The sequence below is a fragment of the Cololabis saira genome, chromosome 6 (genome assembly GCF_033807715.1).
Source record: "Cololabis saira isolate AMF1-May2022 chromosome 6, fColSai1.1, whole genome shotgun sequence".
NCBI classification, from domain to species: Eukaryota; Metazoa; Chordata; class Actinopteri; order Beloniformes; family Belonidae; genus Cololabis; species Cololabis saira.
Window position 1 is genome coordinate 3139948 of NC_084592.1, and position 17866 is coordinate 3157813.

At 38.2% G+C, this 17866-nt stretch overlaps 1 protein-coding gene across 1 annotated transcript; it reads right to left on the bottom strand.

The window, feature by feature from the left end:
• Positions 1–287: 287 nt before the first annotated feature.
• On the bottom strand, positions 288–17422 carry LOC133445692 (actin-related protein 3). The gene is made up of 12 exons (XM_061723046.1): positions 17250–17422; positions 10667–10722; positions 10388–10512; positions 9795–9905; positions 9538–9633; positions 9254–9361; positions 6939–7082; positions 5365–5538; positions 4229–4321; positions 2871–2996; positions 2497–2580; positions 288–1211 (listed from the first exon to the last, which is right to left on the bottom strand). Exons 1-12 carry the CDS (start codon positions 17291–17293, stop codon positions 1116–1118), a joined length of 1257 nt encoding a protein of 418 aa, XP_061579030.1. The 5' UTR covers positions 17294–17422; the 3' UTR covers positions 288–1115.
• Between the last annotated feature and the right edge of the window lie 444 nt (positions 17423–17866).

Below are 17866 nucleotides of genomic sequence, written 5' to 3' on the forward strand. Positions count from 1 at the left end.
CACACGCGCACACGCGCACACACGCACACGCGCACGCACGCACACGCGCACGCACACGCACACACATTACAGCAAAAGTCCTGTCAAATGTTTCTTACGGGTGAACAAAAGTAGTTCAATTATTTTATTTTATCACAGAGCATTTATTGTGTAACTTCAGATTCAAGTATATGAAAACATTTTATAGTCAAATTTTGGATGGTCAAGAAAAATTTTGAAAATCGACAAAAATAAAACTTTATTATCCCTGTTAAATGAGCAGAAATTAAACATAATGAAGACAGAAGTCATTAGAAACAAATCTGCGCCTTTATTGGAATGTTGCCAGGCATTACATACACTTTTTTTTTTTTTTTTAATAATGTGGCATTTAATAAAAATAAAAATGCAGCCCAACAATACTGATCTTACACTGCCCTTTCTGTTATTCTCATTCCCTTTCCTTTTAATCACCTCAGGAAATCTGCTCTTTTGTTTCACTGCATGCATAGGTGGAAACTTGATATCGTTTGAGGTAAAGGCAGATATGAACGCGTCTATGAAGAAATAAATGGGAGATATCAAATAGACATGGGTAAAACAGCTTTCCATCACTGCTTATCAAAGCTGCATCATTATCAGTCTCTTGCTCTCTTGATTTCATAAATCTTGCTTAAAAAAAATAATAATACTGTGATGCAGGAATGTGCAATTGAAACAGTAAAAAACTACAATGGAGAATGTTCTAAATTTGTCAATGAGATCTTATTGGGACTTTTGAAAAGCATAAATAAAATATCCTGGTATTAGAAGACTTGTGTCTTCCTGCTGGACCAACATCAACCATCATCACGACTCGCTGAGAAACTTAACAGTGACACATTTGCTCGGCTTACAAACCATTACCGCTCATTTGGCAAAAAGGAATAAAATAAAAAGAAACAAAGGGAAACAAAAAGAGCATTCACAAATTCCTGCCAGTCTGTTTGGTCTAGTCCCCCCCACCCCCCCCCTTTTTAAACAAATTTCTCTTTCTGAATAGTCTTCTCTTCTCACATCCACAGGTTGATCATTGAAATTTCCATTGTAATGTCACTGACCCCCCCCCCACTGCTAGAATGTATAAAGGCCAAGAGTTAAGACATGACCCCGAACACGGGGTTGTGGCGACAGATGCTCGGTCCAATCTCCTCGTAATCCTTCTTGGTGTGGCAAACCTGGTAGAACTCCGGCTGGAGGAAGAGAAAGATATGATGGTGAATGAGAGCACAAGCAAAAGCAGAGCTGGAAGCAACACTGATGGAGCTTCTCCACTAGGGGTCTAACGTGCCGAGTAGATACTTTTCTGTAACTATTCTGCTGAGGTTCTAAGCTGCTGAGTGGGCTGTATCTGACATCATCACACTACAGACCACCGATTGGTCGGGGGGTTGGAGTCAGACGTCTGAGTCAGGAGGAGGAAATCAGAGAAAGAGACTCTGACGGATTCTGGTTCATTTTATTCAACCAGCAACGGCAGCAAAAGTCTGTTTCATGATCCAACTCTGAGGGTCAGATGTTCATAAACCTGGTGCTGAGGAGAGAATTAAAAAGATCTAGACGGAGATAAGGAACAACCAGATCTACCAGGAGCTCTGTCTCTTCAGTCCAGCTGACTTTTCAGAAGCGCCGCGGTTTGAACTTAAAACAATTAAAAAGCGTTGCTGCTTGAAGCTTCTCTCACTCTCATTTTTTAACTTGATATGGAACACAAGCCACAGACTTTAGTGTTGTTATTTTCTTCATTTAGATCACACAATCAAATACGTGACAGCAGCTTCTCCCCAACCTCCTACTTCTGCTCCAGGTGCTGGATTGTAGTGGAAAAGAAACCAGGCTGAGCTGAGATGAATAGTCTTTGTACATAAAAGTATATGGGAAAAGACTTCTACGACTTCTACATTTATATGAGCAGTAATTACTTCCCAAACAAATGTTTGCTTTCAATTGTTAGTTCCAACAGAACAAGATGTTAATGCTTGAATTATACAATAGCATGGGGCTTTTCAATAGTGTACGATGCTTACTTTATAAAGAAAATGTTCCATTTGGAGTAAAATACATAATAATCTAGAGTACACTTATCTTTTAGGATGAGTCCATCTTGTGATTAACAAAGCTATTAGCATCATATTTTGTGTTGTTCCATCTGATCCACTGCAGCAGCAGTTTAAATGTGGAACAGGAGGCTCAGTGTGGATTCTTTTTAAATAATACCATAGCTCAGGAGTCAATTCACTAAAACACTTCTACTTGTCTAAATTCAATCAGTGATATGCTACAAACATTCAGAGAGAAATCTTAAACTAAAGACTTTGAAATGTATAGCCATTAACTTTTTCTAAAAGCCAATCATGAGAAATAAACCTGAAGTTCAGTCACATAAGACAAGGAATATTTTGTGGGTGACTTTAAAAATACATTTCCAGCTTCTTACAACACAGAACAACACATAAACCTATATTGTGAAATACTCACAGTTGATGCCAACATTGACCCCCCGAACCAGACTGCGTATCTCTGCATGTGATGAGTGATGACCTGGACATCGATGGGTTTGGGCTGCAGAGGGAGAACAGGAAACACTGAAGATTAGGCTAATCCAGCCATACTGGAGGTTTAGTTTGAAAGGAACTACTAGCTGGGATGGAATATGTCAAAAATCATAAAGATTGTGCACTTGGTGAAGTTTTTGATATTTGGCATGTTAGTTATGGACATAAGGTTTTCAAAAACCACCGCAAACAAATTGGAACGCCCCCTAGTGGTCGGTTTGCAGAAAATTTAAGCGAGGCGATAGAGGCAGCATTGTAGGTGTTAAGTGAGTTTAAACATGCACTACTGATGTTTACCTTTAGCTTGCCTCCGCTCAGCTCTTCGCTCATCTTCAGCCGGGCGTCCACCGTCCTCTTCACGTCCCTCTGCAGACGCCGGCCAAAATCCCTGAACATGGTGGAGCCGCCGGACAGGACGATGTTCTGGGAGGAAGAATGCAGACGGAGATTAGAGGACTGTAACATAAAATAACCAATGATCTACAACTGTGTGGTGGCTGCGTGTGTGTGAAAACAGTATATTATTGTATGGAGAACACATTTGATGCAGGAAAATAACTCATTGCCGTACAAATCTCATTTCTAAACATTTCAATTTCCAAGCAATCTCTGCACCCCAACCCTGCTAAAGAACACATTCAAACATTCACAAGTGATTCTTCAGAGCTGGTAGTAACGAGTTACGAGTTACATTTACTTGAGTAAGTTTTGGGAAATGTTGTACTTTTAGGAGTAGTTTTGAATCACTATACTTTTTACTTTTACTTGAGTAGATTTGTGAAGGAGAAACTGTTCCTCTTCCTCCGCTACATTAGGCTACGTTGAGCTGTTACTTTTCTTTTATCCCTTTTATCCACGTACGCGTCAATCTCATGACATCACTGAGTGATTCTTTGGGAAAAATGTTTGTTTTTGCATGTTTTGTCACATTTACACAGACTCAAACACACACAGAGTTTCTATGAGTTCATGTTTGTTCTAGTTCTGCTGGTTAAAAAAGAAAAGTACAAAGGCTGGAAATTTTGTGCTACTTGTGCTTAATTTATTTTTTTATTCTGTTATTATTTTATTATTTATTAAAGTACTTGAATTAACTTTAAAATTATTTTAATTTAAGCTATTTTTTGTTTTTTATTCATTTTAATTTATTTTATTATTTTATTGATTTAATTTTCCTGAAGATGATTATTTTGTACTTTTGTCTGTTTGAATGGTTGTGTTAAAAAAATAAATCAGACGTTACTCAACAGTTACTCAGTACTTGAGTAGTTTTTTCACCAAGTACTTTTTTACCTTTACTCAAGTCATTATTTGGATGACTAATTTTTACTTCTACTTGAGTCATATTATTCTGAAGTAACAGTACTTTTACTTGAGTACAATTTTTGGCTCCTCTACCAGCTCTGTGAATCTTTGACATAAAATGACTGCAATATAAGCTAAAACTGTACCATCAGTTGGCAGTAACACGATTCATTTGGTTTAAATAAGAAAAACTGACAGCACTTTTTCATCATGGACCCATATATGGAAATGTACATAAAAAAGCTGATCTTGATGTCAGGCACAAACATTTTTCAAAGTAAAGCATTTCTATTGAGAATCCCGGTGGATAAATGGTGTGTGATTGAACAGTTGTGAAACATGAGGCTTGCCTTGTAGAGAGGACGCCGGACATCGATAGGACAGTTCTGAATGACGTCGTCCACCACTTCAGAGATGGGCTGGGTGAAGTCAGGGTTGGCAAACTGGAATAGTGAACAAACAAACACATCAAATCAAATCATTCTGTGTGAAATATATGCCTGAGACACTAAATGTAGACACCAAGAACCCAAATACGGATGATCATTCTGTGTTTAATAAACAGATGCTTGAATACAGTGTTAGTTTTACTGCATCTCTGTGCTGCATTTGATACAGTTGACTACAATAAATAACTCAAATGACTGGAGAACTGGGCGGGTCTTTCTAGAACTGTGGTAAACTGGTTCAAAACATACTTGGAGAACAAAAAGTACTTTGAGTCAATAGGTAACTTTACATCTGAACTGACACGAATTACCGGTATATGTGGAGTTCCCCAAGGTTCCATCCTGGGACCTCTTCTGTTTTTTTTTTTAATTCAAGATCTTTTTTATTGAAGTTTTCAAAAAGTAACAAAAGGTGAAATGCTGAATGTTAATTACAAAGATTTTGAGTAGGCATGGGCATGTTAATCATAGCATACACCGGTGTACAAAATGTAAAAAACTATTAAATCGTATGAAAAGAAATAAAATAACAATAACAAAAAGAACCTACAGACCAAACTAATCTCCCCCCCTCACTGCCAGAATACTAATCTCAATATGAGCTCATTCTAACATTAAGAGCCTGCACTAGGAATACGAAAGAAATATGTAGTATAGTTTAATTTAATCATTTAAAATGGACTACCTTGTTGCAGGTATCCTTGTCCAGTTTTTGATATTATTATGTTTTGCCTTAGTTTTATTTTGTCCTTTTTGTTTGTTTGTTTGTTTGTTTGTTTGTTTGTTTTTTATTGTTGTTTTATCTTTTTTTTCCTGTTTTCCTTATTATTAATTGTTTTCATGGAATGCTTAGGTCCGAGGGGTGGGTTTGGAAGGGGGTGAAAATGTGTGTATAATGTTTGTTTGACATCATTGTGGATGCCACCGTTTATAATGAAAAAAAAGAAATATAAATAAAGACATTTGATCACAAAAAACAGAATGAATGACAAGATGAATGGTGTTTCAGTGCAGTGTTTTCTGCTGCACAGACCCACCTCTGGGTGGAAGAAGATCTCGGGCCCCAGGAAGCGCTCGTACCCCACGTCGATGGTGAACTCCTTCTTGCTGATGGAGTTTATTCCGGTGTACTGTTTGATCCACTTGGAGCCGTCCGTGTCGTATTTGCTGAACTCTTTGACCAGATCCGGACACACGTAGCTGAACCGTTCCTGGTGGGAGAGAACTTTGCATGAACTGGACACATTTTATCAGAGCAGACAAGGACATGCACAAAACCAATACTGATTAATAAATAACTTTCCTATTTCACAAGTGCCATGTTTTCATCAACTAAATATCAATAAATATATTTGGCTAAGCAGATTGAACATTACTACCCATGATGCTCATTTAGATGCTAATTTACATAAAAGGAGTATTGTTGCACATATGAGTTTTCTATTTATTTATTTCTAATACAACAACCATGACTACGTTTCCATCAGTCAATAACCCTTTTCTAACCGGAATATTGGCAATAACCCGGTTTTGCACGGCCATGTAAACACCAATAACCTCTTTGAATAACTGGAATTTGCTCATATTTTTAAAAAATCCGAATATGACCCCTGGGTTACTCCTTTTCTAACTGAATATTTGGTCAAGGCAGAGACAGAACAGGAGCAACGCCGCTAACTCCGCTGAACGTAACAGAGACCTATAAACGACAGCAAGAAAAATAAAGAACTACATCGTAAGGTAATGGATTCATAAGCTTTGCTCATCAGCCGCTTTCTGTTGTAGAAGACATCGGGTTTAAACACGTCGTTAGCTGCTTGGATCCGCGGAACGCGCTGCTGCGTCGTAAATATTTCACTGATGAATGGAGTTATACCAGAATATAAACAGTCCAAAGCTTCATGCAGGACCACAGTCGTGTCAGTCGCTTCACGAGGGACATTTGGAGTTCTAGTGCGAAGAGTTTCCTCACACACGGCGGATGCTATCACTAAAGCTTTCACAAAGCTTAATAATTCATAATTAATTTGTATTTATTTTATTTAAATTTCTATTTAAAAAACAGCTTTTTCCTTAAAGCCATAACCGCCCTGCATAAAATGTGAATGCCTTCATGTGCAATTACTGTTTTTACCGTGCAATACTCTTTCCCGAACTATCTGTGCAACATTCCACCACATGAGTAACTATATGTTATTATCTGTAAATAGGATCTCAGGTCTTCACTATTCAAATGCACCTTAACCTTTTTTATATTGCTTATATTTCTTATTGTCTGCACTATTGTTTCTTATTCGTCTTGCACTGGAGAGGTGATGCTGCTTTCAATCTCACTGTACTCAGGTACATTGACAATAAAGTATTTTATTCTATTCTATTTTAAGATTTAATTCCTCTTTCCACAGGAAAACTAAGGTTTATAGTTTACAAGTTGTATCAACTTTTAAAAAGTGACATGTCAGTGTCGTGTACAAGAGACAACACTATTGATAAATGTATGGATTTCGCGCTGTGATCGGTGATCGGCAACATCGGGATGGGCAGATACTGATTTTGGAGATCGGTGATCGGCCCTCAGAATCCTGATGGTGCATCTCTAACTAGGACGTACCTTCACGGCCTTGGCCGTCTCCAGAGACTGCTCAGGGGGAATCCCCACTTCTCTCTCCCGGAGCAGCTGCTGGGTGAAGTAAGTGATGTCTCGTCCTGCGATGGGAATGTGTTTTATACAGCTGCCGATCACGTAACCTTCAGCCTGGGAGAGACCGGAGGAACAACAGAGACAAGCAGAAAAAGACAGGATTAAATAAGAGAAAGAAAGAAAACAAACAGGCCGAGTCCAGCATTGTTAACAGATCTATTGCCTTGTAAAGGTGACGCTGTTTTGTTGAGAGGGGAAGATTTTTTTTTTTTATTGTGCACTTCGAGAAAAAAGTCGAAATGTCGAGAAAAAAGTTGAAATGTCGAGATTAATGTTGAAATACAATTCCAAGAATAAAGTCGAAATTTTGTGAATAAAGTCGAAATTTCACCTTTTTTCTCGACATTTCGACTTTTTTCTCGAAGTGCATAATGAAAAAAACATCTTCCTCCTCTAAAATATTATTTTTATTTTCCTCCTGCCTGGCCCTAATACTCTTCCGTTGGCCTACACTTTAACCACAGTTTAAAAACTGGGCAAGGGGTTAATGGACATAAAACTTGAATATAACTCATCTTTATATTCCATTTGTGCTCACTGGTGCTCCAGACCAAAGATGGATCAATGCCAAATGTGTTTATTCACAATAAACAAATGATCAGAGTAAACACAGCTATTAGTTAAACTGGTTTTCTGTCTCAAGTTAAATGAATGAATGAATAAAGTAAATAAAGAAATAACATACAGGAATATAAAATTAAACAGTAAATCTGACCCAAGCAGATATTCATAAACAGTTCCATTAAATGTGTCTACAAAGAGCATGTTTCTGTCAAAATGTATTGACAAATGGGTGTTTTAAATACGTTTTGGCCTAAAACTGATTTCCATTTAGTATGTTTCATCAAATACACAGAGACAAAAATTCATTTTTCAAAAATGGGGGGTAAACTCCAGCTCAATATGAGGTGCATTCATGCACATTTCATCATTAAATTAAATCTACAAGCCTGCCTAACAACAGCATTGTAATAAGTGTGTGAAGGGACCGTTGTCCATTCTTTCCCATCACTTCCATGGCATTTTAACAACGCAAAAAAGTAAGGACTTGATCTGGATCGTGAGGGGGCCAATTCACGCTTTCCAGCATCTGGTGATATTTTGAGCCCAGCTTTATAGAATGTGTTCATGATATCCGTAGTGACTCCCATTCGCCTCATTCTCTGAAGGGTGGATCAATTCTGAGCTATTATATCACACAAAATCAATATAAATACTCAAGTTTGATTCAATGTCCATCACAAATTCTAAGCCCTTCACACCAAAACTCTCTCTTTCATGATACGTATACAGCCGTGTGCACAATGCACAAGTGATATTGTAGTACTAAGTACTAAGCATGCATTATTTACAGTGTACAGTATTTATTTGTTCAGGGTAGAGGTTCGGGGACATGCAGAGCGGGCCCAAGGCATAAGCCAACTAAGCGGCTGCTTAAGGCCCCGTGACCACCAGGGGGCCCCCAAGAGTTAAAAAATATATATATATATTTTTTTATGTGTGAGTGATGAAACAACAATAGTATGTTAACAGACTAGAGTAGACGACTGTTGGCGAGGTACTGTTATCTAAGTTTAGTGATTTTTAGTTTTTGTAGTACTTTGTTGTCGCACATTGCTGTTGCAGTTTATTTAAAACCAAAAATAAAGTAGATAAGGTGTTTACAGTAAATGGTTTATAAATTATCTATTTGATTATTTTGTTTCTTTTACTAGGCCTACACTGTAGATGACACTCAGTATCACACTTAGTACTATATCACTTTAAATATTAAGTGTAAATCAACCCCAGGCTAAAACCATATCCCGTCTAACCCATCTATGGTTAAAAAGTGTAAAATGTAAACGTAAAACGGGTAAAAACCTGCCAGGCTGACAATAGGATGATGGAAACAACACTGCTGCAACTGTGCAGCTCTTTGACCTTTGACCTGTTGCTTCTCTGTGTGGCCAGTAGGGGCAGTTGCTGACTTTGATCAATATTAAATGAAAGATTTTTCTGCAAGTTTGTTAATCTGTTGTTGCTTCCATGGTCTGAATCACTGTGGATTACAATCTAACTACAACAAAAAGTTCTTACATCTAGTTTTACAAGTGTATTTGTAATGACAGGGAAGAATGTGAAATAATGGAGGCCTGGGCCGGCCCTGGGCCCCCTAGGGCCCCATGGAGGCCTGGGCCGGCCCTGGGAACATGCATGGCTCAGTGAATGAGTGAGGAACTCACCACAGGGATGACGTGAGTGACTCCGTCCCCACTATCGATGACGGTGCCGGTGAGAGTCCGCTCCCCCACCTGTCTGGACGTCCAGGACGCTGCCAGAGCCAGCACAGCCTAACACACACACACGGATATAAATGATGCACAGTCACACATAGTCACACTGTGACATTGATGTTTTATGAATGCTAAAATACCCCAGTCACAGTCACATGAAATAGTGGCACATCTGTTTCAAGTATATTTCCTGGTTGCACGGTATATTGTTTTAATGTGAACGTATGTCTGACCTGCACAGCGATGTAGAGCCCCGGCACGTTGAAGGACTCGAACATGATCTCAGCCGTGTACTCTCGGTTCTCTGGTGTGTTCAGTGGAGGTTCTGTCTGGGAACGAGACAAACACATTCACACTTTAAACAAATATTACACTAAAAGCATTACATTGAAGAATCTTATTTATTTCTTATGTGGGCTGCTGAAAAGAGTTGATTGTGGCTGAATCATACAAGAAACTTTGTACTGGCAATATTTAGCCAAAATCTTACTAAAAGAAAGTAGTGGTCTTCAGGCTCAGCCCTCAGATATTTGAAGATGATCTGCTCCATGAAGCGTTCCATCAGGTCCCAGTCCTCCACAATTCCATGGCGGATAGGCCACTGTTAGAGGAAAGTTCAGTTAATAAGAGACACTACCGAGATATCAGGATTAATGGGAACGAACGAACGAACGAACGAACGAACGAGTCCAGGAAGTTCTTATAAACACAGAGAAACCAAGACCAGGAGGAGACTAATCACTTCATAAATGTAATGAAGGATATGAACATTTCTGCATTTGTAGATGGTAGAAAGTACCGGGATAGAAGATTTACAAGAAGGTGAGAGAAAAGTTGCGCGAAGCAGCATTTTTTTTGAATTTGGATACAGGAAGAAGAAGCAGAAATGACGGGAATTGTGTCATGATGTTCTCCGTGCGTCGTTGGTTTGATCCAGATATCCTGAATGATTAATTACCATGTAAACAGAATATTCCCAATGTCTCAGTAACCGGAATATTAGCAATAACCCAAATTCTGACTGCATGTAAACGTAGTCCACGTAAACGTGCTCTGTCAGGTGCTTCTGTGAGGAACATGTACCTTAGTTGAATATGAAGGTTTATCAACTGCTTCATCTCCAATGAAGAAATCCAGGTCATCCACCCCCTTCATCATCCTCCTCTGGGCCTGGTCTCCAACCTTTGCAGATTCTTTTATGGCAATACCTGGCAAAAGAGAGATGTTTAGATTAGTCATGAGGAACAATTGAGAATTGTTTTAAATATTATTAAATAAAATATAGAATTTCAAAATGGGAAACATTGTTGGCTCTTGTTAGCTACCCTAGCATGCACGTGCAGTCAATATTTGAATACTCACATGAGGGAACTATGAACTGTGGCTCTGTGTTTCCTGCATATCCCAATTTGGTGTAACTGCCAGGGGAAAAAAGTAACTCATTACAGAGAAGCAAGATATGGCTGGCGTTCACTTATTAGTTTAGTATATTGGTCCTTTCAATTTCCACAACACAAATAACACACATTTTTTGGGTATATATATATATATATATATATATATATATATATATATACACACACACACACACACACACACACACACAATTTTAACTAAAAACCAAGGAGCAAAAGGTGTAGACTGAAGCCTAAGGTTATGACGCCTACCCTTTACACAAGAAAAAAGAATGTTAGCTTTTATAAACTAGTGCATTTAGGATTTAGAGAATAAAACAAAATAAATAAAAGAGTAATTTAAGTCACTGTACAAAACTGAAATGTAGATCATTTTTCAAGGAAGAATAAATTGACAAATTCGGCATAACATTAAGATATTTTCTACACTCGTGGAACACTTTATTAGGTATAGCAGGTGTAACTAATGAAGTAGCCAATAAGCTGCATGTGACTTCAGGACTGATGCTTTGTTTGTTTCTTCATATAATAAAAAGAATACAAACAAAACATGATTGAGCAGTCATTATGAAAAGGCAAAAATACAAAAAATGTGCACACTTTGAGTCTTAAAATGAAAAAATGTTGGAATAGTTTACAGTTTGTTGTCCTCTGTATGAATAGTGCTGCATAAAGCGAATATTAGCAGATGTGGTCCTGCTCAGACTCTGCCGAGCCAGGACTCCCCAAATGTCCTGGACTAAGAGCTCAAGGGGCAGACACATGACCCTCCTGCTGAATCCCACGGTGCGTCCAAAATGACATAGTAAACAGTACTAAAAAGTATACTTAAGTTCGGCACACTTTTGAGTAAATATCAGTAGTGTGCATTCATTCGGATGTACTATTAAGAGCTACATGTCACTTCCTGCCGTTGGGAGGAAGTGACACATGTCACATGTCACAGCAGCAGTAGCAGCTGTTACCATGGTAACAGGAGTTGTTACCATGGTAACACCAGCAGTAGCAGCACCGCTCCGCTATTTCCTGTTTTTCCTGGCCGAAACAAGATGACATTATATAATATTATTATATATGAATATTATAATATTAATATTATATAATAGTATAGTATAAATAATATATTATTATACTTAATATTATACTTATGACATATACGTATCTGCGCAACACTTAGCACCCATTGTTGTCATTATATTGAACTGTTTGGTTTTTCTTTTAATGAATGAAATAAATAAAGAATGAATAAATAAATAAACAGTATGTGCCAATCGACAAATTGAAAAAGTGTCTGAGGCTGAGAGAATGTCCCAGTGCCAGGTAAAGGCTGGACTGGAGGCGGGCACAGAGGCATTGATCACAGCAGCACAACAACAGCAGCAACAGAGGCCGGGTCAACCCCAGCAGACCATAATACCCCCGCTGCAGACGGGGCAGAGAAGCCCCAGGAACAATCCAGTCAATCATAGCGGGATGCAGGCTGCTGGCAGGTAAAGCAGACATGGACGGTACCATATCCATGTCTCCTCCTCCTCCCATGGAGCTGCTGCGATACGTCAACGACGCCGCCATATTGGATGTGGCAAGACTTCGCTGTAAACTAATACAAGTAAATGGACTTATTTTCATAACGCGCCTTTCTACAAAGAAATGTACGTTTTACATATTTTCTCATCAACAAAAAGCAAATTTTTCAAATAACAAAATAACATATTTGAACCATTTTTCAGACAATAAAATAACTGAAAAAATCTGAAAAATTGTTCAAATATGTTATTTTGTTACTTGAAAAATGTAAAATATGTTTATGTAAAATATGTTTTGTTGATGAGAAAATATGTTTCTCTATTTTTCTTATTTTTCTGAGGGGGATATATATTGTTTTTCGGCACTACCTTGTTCTCTATAGCTGATATAACATGAATTACTCCTATGTGGGATCAATAAAGTTCTTATTTTTGCCATTTGAGAAAATTAAATATATTATATTTGGTGCCTAACTGTTTCCCAAATATATTAGTGCGTGTGTGAATGAATAAATAAGATGTAAAAGGTAAATTTCTTTGTAGAAAGGTGCTTTATGAAAATAAGTCCATTTACTTGTATTAATTTACAGCGCAGTCTTGAACATCCAATATGGCGGCGTTGACGTATCGCAGCAGCGGGAAAAACCACTCGATGCGGCGTCTACGTATATATGTCTATGGATGGTACAACCAGGTAGCGGACACCTCCACGGGGGTTGGAGAATGAAAGAGTAGGGCCCCACCACCACCACCTCATTTCACACAAGTCCTGCACAAGTACAAAAAAAGTATTTGCCCAGTTGCCTGATGCATTCTTATTTTGAAATTAATAATTATTAGGGTAAAAAGAAGACGACATACTATATATTGTCATTCATTTTACATTTGAATTTGAGCAGACAGCGCTGGAATACATACACAAATGCTTTATGAATCATGTTTAACAATTCAACACTGCTGTGACACTACAAGTCTTGTACAGCCGTTCACACAGCTCTTTCCCAACCAATCACCAAACCTCCAACTACCTCCATACCACAGATGAGTCCCAGCACGTCAACCTCAACCTGCGCTGACAGGCTGAACATTAGGCTGCACTTTAACCAGTGGACATCATGTTGGAAACATTAAGAAACTGTCTAGGGATAAACATTCAACAAACACTCAACACACAAATATTTCCTTACATTCTCCCTTAGGTTTAGAAGTAACAGCAGACGTGTTTTACAATTGTAAAGGTTTGATGAAAACGTGAGGTGCATGACTCCGCCCAACCTTTCAGCTGCATTCAGTTGCAACACCTGAGATGTTTTTCTGCTGAAGGAGTCAGGATATATTGATGTAATGTGTTGCTCTGCACAAAGCAGCCCTACACAAGACAATGTGCAAATGTTAATGTGGCTGTAGTGCTTTCATCATACTCTGAATTAACAATCTTAGAATAGCAGCTGTACGCCAAAACCTCCAGACTCAGAGACAGTTTCTTCTCCCAAGCTGTTGCTCTGATGAACTCTCATCACTCAGAGTAACCAATCACTGTGCAATAATAATAATAATAATAACAACCATAATCATATGCTGTAACAACGCACCTTTCAATAACCATGTCTACCTCATACTGCTGCACCTTTCACTTTTTTAATTGTATATATGTTAATAAGAGTGAAAACACTGAGCGAAAACAACCGAGTCAAATTCCAGTCTTTGACTTGGTCAAATAAACATGATTCTGATTCTGATGTTAAATTTTCCAATAAAAAAAAAAAGCAGCTAACTGTGAGCCAGTCATCAACCTAAACTGTGTTCCAGCTTGTCCAAAAATGCATAAGCCCTCCGCTTGATGAAAAGAAATGTGCATGGGTCAACACACTTGTCCCTTCCTCTGTCCTGTGGTGTGCCAGTGCAGACCAGAGGCTGCAGGGGGGGGGTCATAATGATGCGTTCAAGTGTCGTCATGCAAACTATTTCAACTAAGTTCCCTCAAAACTCAAATTAACCGAAATTTAGAATATGTATTATTTGCAAAACCTAAATTACACCGGTTTAAATGCCAAATTGAAAATCAAACACCAAAAAAAAAAAAAAAAAAAAAACTTGAAACTGGCAGATATGCATAACACTGCAATAAAGACTACAGGCTACTCCAGTGCTCTGTGGGTAGAGTTTAGAACACGTCCATAAGGGCTCTAACAACGCTAGACACCGCCTAATCCAGTTTAAAATCATACACCGTCTTCATTATTCTAAGGTGAGGTTACATTTCATTTCATTTGTATTTATTCTGGTCATGGAATTATGCAAACAAAAAAAACAAACAAGTAAAATCACAACACAATCAAAAGCAGGAAGAAGAAAATCTTATTCTACCTGCCCCTCCCTCAAAACAAAATTGAACAATAATAACAGATGGTTTGCACAATTACTTAGTTAATATCACAAAGAAAGAAAAACGAAAAAAAATCAAAGATAGATTGTCTGTCTCCATATTGGCATATATTATAAAATTTAACTATTTCGTCATTGCTATTTTTTTCTCTTTAAATTTCTTTTTAAACTGAAATATGTTTATACAGCCCTTTAAATCACAATGTAATGAATTCCATAACTTAATTCCAACAACAGAAACACTCATCTGCTTTAAAGTTGTTCGGGCAAATAGATGTTTAAAATTACATTTTCTTCGACTATCTTCATTATTTGAACTGAAAGTAAACATGTATTGTAAGTTTTCTGGTAATGCTTTACATTTAGCTGTGTACATGCTTGTGAGTGTCTGTAATTGAACCAAATCATCGAGTTTCAGTAATCTTGATTCAATAAATAATCTGTTGGTGTGCTCTTTTCTGTAATAAAAATCCTAGAATAAACCCTGAGATCTCTCCTACATGTGACAGATGCCTCTCGGCAGACAACACGTTGCTCCACAGCTTTGTTCTGTGTCCCAAAGTTAAGAGCTATTGGTTTAATATATCCAATTTAATTTCCAAAATACTTCACATACAGCTAGAGCCATCCATTCATTATTATTTTAGGAACATCGGATGATGTTATAAAGTCAAGCAACTTCCAACAATGTTTCCTCTCCTATAGTCTTATTATTGCAAAAAAATTACTTCTCTTGCATTGGAAGAAAAATATGTTCCCACCACAAAGATCCTCAGTGACCTCACTAACACACTCCACTTAGAGAGAATAAGATATAATCTTCTGGATAAACTCACTTCCTTTGAAAAAATGTGGTCCCCTCTCATTCAGTATCTCACACCTCCTATCAGAAACTGACATTTATCCTTCACATTAACAAAGTAGTGAACAGACGGAAGAGTAAGACTGGCTGGGGGGGGCTGTTTATGTTTACAACAGTGCCATGCCATGATATTTTCTCATTTATCATATTGTATTTTAACTGTTTGGGGCCAGGCTAATCGGACAACACTTACACCTATTAGGTCATTATAGAAACAGGCACTGAAAGTAATGAATCGAAAACCTGTAAGATGGCATCACTGCCAAATTATCACAAAATACAATCCATTAAGTTTTGACAGTTTGACATATTTTCAAATGTGTGAATAATCTTTGCCCCAGAAATACTCTGCCAATTGGTTAACAAACAAAACAGTGGAATTAGAACTAGGGCTGCAACAAGCAGTGATTGTAGGATAGCAAAACGCAGAACAACATTTGGACAGTCATCCATCTCGGTAATAAGTACCAAATTATGGAATACACTGCACCTGAAATCAGAATACTGACAGAGCTCAAGGTTTTTAGCACACAAGTAAAACAATGGCTGAAACTGAAACAAGCTTGTGAACATTGACTTTAACATACTGTACCACTGTATTATTTTAGTTTTCTGTCCTTATCTGGTTTGTGTTTTTGCTTCTTGTCTTTGTATTGTCTTTATTCTGTTTTGCATGTTTTGTATTCTAATGGTTTTGTACTGTTTTAACTCTTGCTTTCGAATTTTAAGTCAAGGCCTAACCAGGAAAAGGGGTTGCAAATTAGCTCTGGCTAGAAACCTGTATGTATGACATCTGTTTTGTATTTTTTATGAAATAATGTTTGATATATTTGTCCCTGTTCGATAAACGTAATAATAATAATAATAATAATAATAATAAAAATGTATTTTTTACCTTTATTTAATCTTTTTTTGTATTCATTTATTTGTCTAATGTTATTCTTAGCTATTTTTCTTTCTTTGTATTTTGCATTCCACATTTCATATCAGGTTCTTCAGTTATGTTCTAAGAAAACAGAAAAGTGCACCATGAACTGTACTCCATGCGCATGCGCACTGATGTGTGTATACTGTAAATTTACAACTGTATTTTAATGTGCTCTAATAAAACACACTAGAAACACTATAGGCTACTCCAGGGGGAGCTTAAGGAATACCACTCTCTTTAATGTTTTTTTTCTGCCATAAAACTATGTTGTGTCCGGTAGAGATGAGACTTTAGCGGAGTGAGTGAAACATTGCTGGTTGAGACCATATATGGAGGAAAACGCGTGAATGAGGAAGTGCAGCCTGCACGGGCAGAAAGACCCGCCTCTCGTCTATTAGTGGGGAAAAAACATCATTATTACCCAGTTAAAGTCTTTTTCCACAGGGATGTATATGCACCAGCGAGCCGAGGCTCCGCATGCATGTTTATGGAGGTAAACAACCAACAACAAACACCAGCTGCTGTCTGACATAATGAATAATTATTAATTGGAATAATGATGAAATCGGCTGAAGAGCAGAGCTAAAATACGAAGCAACAGTTGCTGTCATTTGTCATAATCGTTCCTGGGTTGGTTAAAGGCTGATTTATGGTTCCGCGTTACACCGACGCAGGGCCTACGCCGTAAGGTGTGCGTCGCCGCGTAGCCTACGGCGTACCCTACGGCGTATGCTCTGCGTCGGTGTAACGCGGAACCATAAATCAGGCTTAATAGTGAATCCCTGTGTCGGGGATAACCCACTCCTCCAGCGGGGCTGCAGCAGCTTACCCGGTACCGCAGTCCACCACACACGCCGGGAGCCGTCCAGCCATCTTTACCGCGGGTCTGGGGTGTTGGAGGAACAGTTAAATGTTGATGGAGAGCCAGCCACGTCGGGGAGAAGAGATGACAGTCCGAGCACAGCGGAACCTGAGCTGCACCGCGGTGTCACTTCCGGTGTCACTTCCGCACTCTGTGGAGGGAGGGAGAGGCAAGATGGCGGAGACTGGCAGTTAAGGCTGATTTATGGTTCTGCGTTACATGTGGCGTAAGGTACGCGGCGACGTAACGTACGGTGTACGCTACGCCGTCGGCCTGCGTCGATTTAACGCAGAACCATAATTCAGGCTTGTTCAATTGATTAAAGTGCTCCAATGTTTGGAGATATTGAGACAGCACTTCCCGTGTTAGTTATTGAGGATTATGGGTTATATTGTGATAAAGTTCTTTATTTACTGTAATGCAATTAAAAAAACAAAAATGTCATACATTCTGGATTCATTACAAATCAACTGAAATATTGCAAGCCTTTTATTATTTTAATATTGCTGATTATGGTTTACAGTTTAAGATTAAGATTCCCAGAATATTCAAATTTTTTTAGATAGGATATTTGAGTTTTCTTA

What these genes read in the sequence shown, in the direction of transcription:
- LOC133445692 (XM_061723046.1), bottom strand. Translation starts at nt 17,293, where the DNA reads ATGGCTGGACGGCTCCCGGCGTGTGTGGTGGACTGCGGTACCGG. An exon ending in TCACTCACGTCATCCCTGTG is followed by an intron (nt 7,083 to 9,253) that starts GTGAGTTCCTCA and finishes GGTCTCTCCCAG; the next exon opens with GCTGAAGGTTACGTGATCGG. An exon ending in AGATCTTCTTCCACCCAGAG is followed by an intron (nt 4,322 to 5,364) that starts GTGGGTCTGTGC and finishes TCACTATTCCAG; the next exon opens with TTTGCCAACCCTGACTTCAC.